Genomic DNA, 10,849 nt, shown 5'->3' with positions numbered 1-10,849 from the left:
TCTTATTTTTCTATAAAAAGGTAGTATAGTTATAAAATGAAATGAAACTATAAAATTTCGTGTATAGTAAAGAAAATTTAAGTGTAGGTATATATTTTTTTATGGGTAAACGAGTTACGGTACTGAATAAGTGGAGTAATGAAATAATAAGTTACTAACTAGAATTCGACTGGTATCACCCCTACAAGTACAGGCCAGTGACCAAAGCCTAGTCTAACTGTCTGTCCACCTATTACCTCCATCTATTCCCTGTTATAACAACCAAAAAACGTTTAATCTTCCCCCTAGTCATGTACCAAATATTTTAAAACCTAACCATGAACAAAACTGGTCCCTAAAACAAACAAAACATAAAACAGTCCAATTTTTATCTAAACCAACATCAATCTTACGTTCCTAAACGGCGGACAGCCTATGCAAATTTAAATTGAATCATCAGCGAACGGATTTGTTCAGTTAATCCCTATAAAGGTCCGTTGGTCCAACATTGCTAGTAATTCGTACATTCCAAGGGACTCATCTTCGGTCTAACGCCTCTCGGTTTGAATACAAATCGTGTGTAACACGCTTTGTGAACTGTTCTGGAAGAAATTAGACCCAGGTTTAGGTACAACTCGTAATAGGATTTGTCTGGACCGAGTTTCAATGGGGAGAGTTTCGGGATTAAAAGAACAAGTCTACTTACCATTTTTTCTTTGCAAAAATCTTCCTTTGTAAGGCGGTGTTAACCTAGTTGGAAGTTGGTGTAATATCTAGGTAAACTAGTCCTGTCTGAAAAGTTTGAGGATGTTATTATAGCCCATTTGTTGAGTTTAGCAATAGATTACATTAGTAAGATGCTTGATAGGTACACCAAGATTGGTTCTTCGACAAGAATCACTTTGTTCATCGTCATATCATTCAAATTTCAATTTAAATAGTAAGTCAAAGTAGTAGTAAGTCAAATTCGGTAGACTACTCATGACGAAGAGTCCCTCTGTGACTCAAAACTAGTAAAACTTTTCTCCGCTAACTAACGTGAATAAATCGTTATAATTAAGTAAGTTAATAATTTAGAATGTCTCGCGATAGTTATTATAAGAATATAATTCAAAACGTCCATTACTGATACGGCTTCCCGCTATATCTTCCAAGTTCCACTTTACCTAATGTAGGTATGTATTTACTTTATTCTGAGCCGTAGCTTACATCGTGTTATCTGCCCTAAAACAGAAATACGTTACCTAAACAAATCTACACACCGCTTTACGTAAATTTTATAGGGACCTCGTAAAGAGAACCACTTACTCAACTATCGACACGACCACTCAATGTAAAACTAACTAGATACAAAACCGTAACAAAAACATCAATTCAAAACTTAATAATTCAACTGAATAACCCAGTGGACCGTTCAAAAACTCCGTTTTAGGACGACCAACCCTTCATTACCATTTAAAGTGGTGCAAACGCGCGCAATGCGATAAGAGCTTATGCAAATTCAGATCAAATTGTTAGTGGCTCAGATTTGTTCGACTAATCCTAGGTGGCTGTGGGGGGTTGTAGCTGTAAATGTGTTTTTATTGAGTTTCTTTGTTTCATTTTTAGGTGGGAAGTCAAGTACATAACGTAAGTAGGTAGTACCTATCTGTAGACGTACAATTAAAGGGAGCTAACTGTTAGTTCCATAGCCGTGTTTACAGAAACGTTGCTTGGGTCGCGATAGCTCATTGCGAACTCGAAGACAACAAATTATGTTTTGGGCGTAAAATTCTGATTCATTTCCTTGTTTTGCCCAATAAGTTGAGGCCTCTCTTTACAGAGTGACTTTTTTATGGAAGAGGGCAAACGAACTGACGGGTCACCTGACGGTTATCAGCACCGCTCATGGACACTCGCAACGCCAGAGGAGTCACAGGTGCTCTTTTCTTGAAGGTTTAAAGATTGTATCGGCTTGGAAATACCGCCGATGACAGCTCATTCCACGGCCGACATTTCATAACCTAAAGGCTACCTACTTAGAGGTACAGTAGGCAGAGTACAGAGTACACTTTTGTGATCTATTTACCTGAGAATATAAGTAAATTCCAACCCCCTATTATAATTCTAAGACTCAGAAAACGGAGAACAGAGATAGCGATGCGGTGGCAATTTACGACAGTGGCGACACGTGTAGGAACTGGGAGTTCTTTACCCTCCTAATGGTAATAAACTTAAAATTGATAAGAACATTTAAGTACCTACTTAGGTATTCATACCTACTTCCAACTTAATTTCGTAACATAGGTATCTTTGATATACTTAAATGGCTTTAGTAGAGATGCACATAATAAAAAAATACAAAAAACAATCTATCATGTATACCTAAAATTATCAGGAATAACCTATAATACCAAAGTACCAATATAAAACCCAGTATAATACCAAAAGTAATCAGGTATCAATAACCATAGAGGCCTCCGAGCTATTACTGAGAATTTTGATAACCGAACTGAATATGAGATCCCGAGTTTGATTCTCTTGGCAGGCACAAACTCATTAAGTCCCTTACTCAGCAGTCCACGCTTGCGACCACACCACCAACGAGGCGTTTAATATCAGCTGATACCAACTCAATTACCATCGAATTAATTAAAACTTGTTAATTTGAAGTATCCAAATGCGGGCAAAATTGAAAAAGGATTAAATCGGTTGCGGACTGCAGACGAAACATTATCGATGCACCCTCCCTAAACGAGTAGCAACTCTTTAATATGCATCGAATTTGTCTTTCATTATTTTTATTGCGCATATTTACTAGGGGAGAGATTTGGTTCTCCAGACACCCAATTAAAAGCGATTTAGGCTTAATCTTTAAATGAAGGGTGGCCAGAAATTTGCACATCATTTTGGTTAATGAGGAACGTGCAGTTTGACTAATAACCCGGACGAATATTTTACCAGACCCTTAGTATGAGTTTGTTTGACGTTTAACGAGATCGAGATTAAAGTGCGTTTGGCCGTCTGATTGGTTGGTTTATTGGAACTGGCCAATCAGAGCGCTGAACGCGGTCTTGTTTCGATTTCGTTAAACGTAAAGCAAACTCGTACTAAGGGTACAGATTTGTGGCAATGCGCTTGTCTTATTATGATGAGAAAAATATTAAGAGAACTTTACAGTTGTTTTTTATTAAATTATTAAATGAAGAAAAAAGCGTTAATTAAATTAAGGCTGTAAACAAAACGCTATAAAAATGACGAATAACTGTAAGGGGTATGCCCGAGTAGTCGGTCGTTATATCGACTTTTCTCGTCCTAACCGGCACATCTCTAGTTTTTAATCCCACATACGTTTTCCAGAAGAAATAATAAAAAGAAAGATTCGGTGTTATATAAAATATACAATTTATTAATGTACATAATTTCGGAAGCATTTCTATGTCAACAAGGACAGAAACATACATATTTATTATGTAATAACAATTTGGTATATAATAACTACCTGTTTTCAGATCACGAATCAAATTCGACTATTTTAATAAACTTTTACTATTTTAATTAAAGGACTCTTAAGGTAAGCGTCCTCAGGCCCGCATCGTACGCATCGCATGTAGGCATAGGCATCTATACAAGATAAACGAAAATCCGTTGCGTGCGGTGCGTGCTATGCCTACGATGCGGGCCTGTTGACGCTTACCTTTAAACAGGTCACATTTTTATTGTTAAATGTTTTGTAACAAAATTGCATTTATTTATGTATGAGTCAGAAAACGTGTATAGTAGGAAAAATCGCAGATTGTTTGAACATAGACGAAAAAACAAAATTATAGAAGATGACAAAATTATAGACATCAATAGACAATTCGTACGCAAAAAAAGTTAAGAAGTTCTATTATAATTTATGTGAGACATACTTAAACTGTGTGGGGAACTCATGGATATGAGCCTCTAGCTTGACTTGAAGCTAGTCGAGTTCCTCGTTAAACAGTTACGTGAGTAAGCCGATAACATAATAATTTTATTAATTTAGTATGTCTCACGAAGTATGTCTACGTAAGAAAAGCGCTGAATATTGATATTACATTTGCATTATAAAAATAATGAAAATGTGACCCGTTTCAAAAGACCGTGATTAACATTTTCTCTGTTTACTTTTTGTTTATATTTTAAAGTAACTGCCATTGCATTGTCATAACAAACAATCAAAGATAATAAACATAAGATTTAAATATACAACAAAGAAAAACAACAACGTTCTTAATTTAATATAAAAACAAGCAGTACGTTTTTGATTACACATGTCAATTCGAATTTGACGTTTAAAAAATGTTGCTAGTTGCTTGTTGCTTTGCTTGATCCTGATTGGTCTAATTTGGTTTATCTTCGCCGGGTGCGCCGACAAGGAACCAACGGGAACGCGCTCGTACGGCGACGTTACGTACTAGCCTCTTCTTGTCGTCCAATGCGGGCGCTAGGTCTAATAATATGTCTTGTTTGTATGGCAATAGGGTTGAAGTTCGGAAAGTATTCGCTATGTCGTAAAGGCACTCTAAGCTCTTTATTCTAACATCCTGGAAGAAAGAGAATATGGCTTTAATTGGGTGACTTTACAATAATATACAAAAGTGTGTAAAACAAATTAAGTTATAACAAACAACAGGTTCTAAATACCTGTTACAATTGTTAAAGATTACAATTTTACTGAGGATTTATGAGGACTTTCGTGCCTTCATTTGTTCGTCAAACGCTAGTGAAATGTACTACAAAATCAAGAGATTGTGTAGTATGTTCCAATAGGTTTAATTTTCTTTACACTATTGCGCTTAATTCAGTAAAACAGTTAATTTGGATTACACGCATTAATTTGGATTACACGCAGCGTGTAGCGGGATCGAATCCCGCATGAAACAACTCTTTGTGATCCGCAAATTGTGTGTCTCATGTATTGCGTATGCGAACTTGTATGTTTGTAAACGCACCCACGCCAGTAGTAGGGCAACGTAAAAAAATTGTTCAAACCTAAACGCATTTTTTTAGCTACAATAATTTGGACGCAAGGGACATAAAACAACAACAGCGCCATCTACTTTACTAAAAACGGTGTACGTTAAACAAAATATATATAAAAGAAGAAACTCACCATAGATTTCATATATTTGCTCAAAGCAATTAACCTAGGCAGTATAGTTTGCAGGCTGTCAGACACCGCCGTGGGACTGGACTGTACGAAGTGACATAGCACGTCGAGCGACACTTGCAACATGTCCTTATTGTCGTATTCTAGGCAGTCTATCACTGTTGGTGCAACCTGGAATAAATGTTACGTTCTTAATAGATATATTAAAGTGTGGGAGAGCCATGCTTCGGCACGAATAGACCAGCTCGACCGGAGTGATACCACGGCCTCACAGAAATCAGATGAAATAAGGTTTATGTTGTATTTCGTTGTGTGAGTGAGGTTACCGAAAGCTCGAATTATCCCCCTTCTCAATCTTTCCAATCCCCGATTCCCCAACAACCCCTAAATTCCTAACCCCCAAAAGGCCGGCAAAGCACTTGTAACGCTTCTGGTGTTTCAGGTGTCCATAAGCGGCGGCGATTGCTTACCATCAGGTGATCCGTCTGCTCATTTACCGGCTTATTCCATTTACAGTATTATTTTTATAAAGTGTAAGTATCTGCCGTAATCAGAGACATTTATTGATCATTATATATAAACTATTCCTTGGTAACAATTTTGTTCCGAAAAATTGCTAAGGACTGAGTTACGTAAACATTTAAATGACTCTGAGTATGGCGGTAAGTATAGATAATATCGCAAAACTCAAAACTCAAAAAAATATCTAAAGAAATCCAAACCCACAAAAATGGAATAAGCATCATGAGTTAACAAAAACCAACCTTATTAGCCTCATTTTTAAGTACAGTCTTCGGTGCCTTATCCAGTACATACGCCCAACTTAGTAAATAACTCTCTTTCGTTTCAGATGATAGATTAGGCTTAATTTTGTCAGTCAATACGGAGAACGTTTCAAACATCCTCTGTTTATATAGGAGACTTATCCTACAATGCTGCTTTCTGCTCAAATAATCTGTATTCTCGTTCATTATTAGTTTAATGGCGTCCGAACCGTGTACACAGTACTGTGGAGTTGCTAGAATACCTACTATCTGTAAGGAAAATAAAATGTTTTTAATATTAAACGTAATTAATATTGACGAAATACAGTCATAGTGCGATCACATACTTTGTAGCAGTTCAGTCAAAACTAATACTTGTAATAAATAGATTAAGGTTCAAAATGTAATGCACTGTTACAGGCGACTGGTCGATGTAGTAAATTTAAAGACTAAAGGCTCATTATGATATGGGAAAACTAAATTCGTCACAGTGATCAGCACATTAAACAATTTTAGACTTACTATCAATATATTTAAGTTCCAATTTCGAACAACTCACCTTCTGCAGCCAAAACAAGAACACATCGCTGCCTCTCATTAACAAAGACTTAGTTATCCATCCATACAACTGTATCAACCTTGGACATAGCTTCTCATCTTCCCTATTACACGATGCCAACTGAGTTTTTAACAGTTCATATAACAACTCAAACTTCTGCCCATGTTCAGCTTTGTTTAACAAATGTGCTATTAGCACACAGGCTTTCATCCGAACTATATCTTTATCGCTCTTCAAAGCGACCTGTAGGGACACCTTCATAATCTCCTCAAACTTAGAATTGTACACACTTTGATGCAACGGAGTGTACAGACATTCGATTATAAGGAAATATATGTCGTCCTGCTTACTTCGCTCTAGAGCTAAAGGCGTATGTTTAACTAGAATGTTCTCCTGCTTTTCTGGAGGTAAACTACCTATAGTATTCGCTATTAATGTGTACCCATGTGCTAAAGCATCTGGGCTTGACGAAGAAATCTCTTTATACAACCAATCTAATACAGGATCTATTAATCCATGGTCACTTTCAATCTGCGTTACTTTTTCCATAGTAAACACACTAGCCATGGAAATGGAACCACTCAGTGCTTCAACCACGTGCAAAGCTTCAGGGTCGTTTGCCGTAATAATCTTCAGCATTTCTTCAATTATAACTTTAGTGAAGTCATCTATACTCGCTAAGTTTGTTAGCACGTTTAAGCGCTTCTGAAAGGCAATTTTGTCCTGCGATATGTTATCTATACTACACTTTCCTTTGACAACTAAGTCCATTATTAGTTCTGGATATTTTCTAGCTATTACATGTATCGTTTCCACGCTGATAGCGAGCAGATCATTGTCTTGTGCGTGTTGGACGTTGTAAATCAGTACTTCCACAAAAGGCAACACAAGGTCCTCGCCTAAACATTCCTGCACTCTAATCAAAGTTTTGAACCCAGCCATTTGGAATTCTTTCGAAGATTGGCTAACAGCCGTCAGGCATATCTGTGGAACGTTCGTTATTTGTGCTTTTACTTCATCCAACAAGCCTTTCTTGTTAGCAATCTCATACAAGTCTCCAATAAAGTCCAAACTGGCTATTTGCAATTTTGGCGCAGTTTTTAGTTCGTAATACGCTACTGTTGCGGGGACCATGGCTCTTGTGATTGAGGCACAGGACTGATTGGAAGCATTAGCGGCAGTCAGGAGTATCTTAGTTCCTTTGACGAACTGTGCAACTGTAGTCGCATCCGCTATAGTGCTTTGTGCAGATATAATGATCCCTTTTAAGAAATTCTCGAAGGCTTGGTCTGTGTTAGCGGTTGACGCCATTTTGGCAACCAATGCTCCCAACGCCTCGTGCGCCGTTGTTTTAAGTTCGTCGTCGGTTTTGTGCGACATCTCTCTGTTGAGTGAGGACCACAGAGCTCTCAAAAATGGACTGTATGATTGTGCTGTGAATGTTTTACAGCTTTCGATCTGAAAATTTAAATTTTATGTATTACTTTTTTGTGTCATTAACTTTATTCGGTCAATTGATATTTTTTCAACTTTGCGGCACATTAGGAATATTTCTATTATCGTTTAGGTACCGAAATCTTACCCTGCAAGTAGATTTGAATATCAGGTATGTAAGTAACTTTTTGGCGCGGAAATCGAATGCAGGGTAAGTTGCCCGATACTTTCTGTGTAAAGCTCCCTAACAACGATCACTAACCACTAAATTTATGAAGAATTATACTAACCAACAGCTTCAACGAATCAATTTTAGCCAACCTCAAGTTGGAGTCCAACTTCTCAATCAGGAGAATGATACAGGAATCTCCAAACTCTGGTATGGCACATAAACAGGGTGCTAAAGAGTTGGCCAAATCTTCTCTCGTCACTGCAGCAGGATCATCACTAGACGGATGGAAGTCAATAGGAAAGTAACAGGAGATTACGTCAAACATTTCTTCAGCCAAATGTCCAAGAGGAAATATCTTAATGAAGTTTTGTAGGAACTCGAATAGGAATACTAGATTGCGAGGATCTCGTTCACCGTCCATGGCTGTTATCACTCCGTATACGAAGTCTGAGCCAAGGCTCTTTAGATCTGAAAATGAGATGGAATATTGTGTTAACTTGACGATATAAAAAAAATGAAACATGCAAAATACATGTTAAGTTATAAAAAAATTATAGTAATGTAAAGTAACTAGTCTAGTCCAAATCATTCATACAAATAGATTTCCTATAAAAATTCACTTGCTGTCTCACTGATCTACAGTGAGACAGCAAGTGCAAGAGGTTCAATCACTGGGGCGGATAAAACAATATTGGGATATTTTCCAAAATTCACAGTAATAATAGCATGTAGTCTCATTTACATAGGACTCATAACAAAGGGTGGAAAATGGGTGTTTCATTGCATGTTAGCAAAAATGAATTTTACAACATTAGTCAAAGTCAAGTTAAGCATTAATTTCAATTAGTTAATCCTTAATAAGGCACTTTTGAAATGTCAAATTTAATGTTCCAAAGTGCAGAAAATTAGATGATGAGAAATTTAATGTGCTTGTTCTAAAGTGTAGCTTCGAATGGAAGAAATTAATTTCCACTGTCTTTCAACTGAGCAAAGGGCAACAATTTTATTCTCATCTAAATAAACAATTAACATGAGCCAATGCTTATCACTTTATTTATTCACTTTTATTATGATTTCATAACACGAACATGTAACTAAGATAAACTACTTTTGATAAGAATGTCTCACAAACATTATGAATGGATTTTTATAAGCTATTTATAGAGACAAAGATTTAGCCATAGTCCAATTGTTAAAGAAAGTTTTTAGATAACATAGTTTAGTCTGAAAACATAATTTCTTATCTATGACTCAATTTTTTTAAGTATTTGTTCGGTACCCTTAGTACAAGTTTGCTTTACTTTAAAGTAATTGAAACAAGAGCATGTGCGGCACTATGATTGGCTAGATTGAATAAACTAACCAATCAGAGCGCCAAACACACTTTTGTTTCCATTACTTAAACATACAGTAAACTCATACTAAGGACACAGTTACGACTTTAAACAAAATAATCTAGGTAACTGTTTAAAACTGGTTTACTAATCAACCAGTTACGCACCATTAACTCTCACTTATTTACTAGTAAAAAGGTGACTTACTTGACTAACAATTACATAATTTGCTCAAAAAATTATATGGCTTAAATGGCAAAGCTTACATGCTATTTTCAGTGCATTAGAAATTAAGGTTTTTTTTTTTTGGTTCTCAGTATCTTCTCTGCATCTCTACCGGTGTGAGCTGGGCCCACATCTCGCTTGTAAGTTGTACATGCATATAAAATAAAAAGTCATACTCACATTCAATATCCTTATTACACAACTTCTGTATAATCACATAAATGTTATATCTATCCTGTCTTGTCTGCGACTGACATGTCACCTCTCGGAACAGTATAGTCAGGAAATCAGTACAATTTTGTATATTATACTCGGACATATCAATCAATACTGAATACCCCTCTATTACTGGTGGGACAACTCGGTGATTGTCTTTCAGTCTGTCTATATAGAACTTTGATATAAATTTGACTTGCATATCATTCAGGTAATCACGGGGAAGTTCTTTCAAAATTTTTGTGTAAAAGCGCATCCCTTTCTCTCGGTTTTCTGGTTCTTTGTTTGTTAGGACGCCCGCCATGTTTTCTACGAGGTCTGCGATGTCTAAGTGGCCTGATACGATGTCTGGAAAGGAAATTGTAGTCTTAGAACTTTCAAAGGAATGGGTTTCATGCCCTTGTGCAATTAAGTGTTGATGAATGGTCTAAGTACAAAGATCAAATGCTTACCAGCGATAATGCTGTGTGTTTCGTTAAATATATCCCCATGGTTGATAATAAGTTCTGCTAACTCCGGTTTAAACCAGGCTGAAGTCATCTTGGCCAATTTTGATGTTTCACAAACAACCAACAAACATTTAAGGGAATTTAAAATAGCATTGTATTATAAAAACGTAATAAATGTACGTGGATTTGTATTACTTGCAAGAATTTTGCACCGTTTACACGGTAGGAAAATAAAAAACTTTCTTGTTTTGTTAATTTAAGGTTATTTGAATTGTTTTTAAATTTTGTTCGACGTATTACAGACGCAAGTATTTTCACCGTACAGTCTGTAATGTCAAAAAAATACTAATTTAATTATAATTGCCAGAATGAAATAAAGAAAATCTCAAGGAAACTCCAGAACTATGGTCACCACACCACTTGCTATGCCTAAAAACTATACCCTCTTGCTGTACCTATTCCATTATTTATTGTGTTTAATTTATTAATGCGCTCACTTTACTTTAACATGACTCTCGTATCATAATTATTTGAGATTACAGAGATAAGTTTTTAGTTTAAAATAAGAGTGAAAATATTTATTTTCTATTATTTTCGAATC

The 10,849-nt window shown here is 36.2% G+C and overlaps 1 protein-coding gene across 1 annotated transcript; it reads right to left on the bottom strand.

Moving 5' to 3' along the window:
• Window positions 1-3,339: 3,339 nt before the first annotated feature.
• Window positions 3,340-10,601, bottom strand: LOC118276051 (MMS19 nucleotide excision repair protein). Its single transcript, XM_035594184.2, has 7 exons — window positions 10,252-10,601; window positions 9,764-10,147; window positions 8,143-8,492; window positions 6,419-7,876; window positions 5,860-6,129; window positions 5,099-5,266; window positions 3,340-4,529 (listed from the first exon to the last, which is right to left on the bottom strand). Exons 1-7 carry the CDS (start codon window positions 10,337-10,339, stop codon window positions 4,326-4,328), a joined length of 2,922 nt encoding a protein of 973 aa, XP_035450077.2. The 5' UTR covers window positions 10,340-10,601; the 3' UTR covers window positions 3,340-4,325.
• Between the last annotated feature and the right edge of the window lie 248 nt (window positions 10,602-10,849).

Source organism: Spodoptera frugiperda, chromosome 31 (genome assembly GCF_023101765.2).
Source record: "Spodoptera frugiperda isolate SF20-4 chromosome 31, AGI-APGP_CSIRO_Sfru_2.0, whole genome shotgun sequence".
Lineage (NCBI taxonomy): Eukaryota > Metazoa > Arthropoda > Insecta > Lepidoptera > Noctuidae > Spodoptera > Spodoptera frugiperda.
The sequence above is the reverse complement of the archived record's forward strand: the minus strand, read 5'-3'. Positions and strand labels throughout refer to the sequence as shown.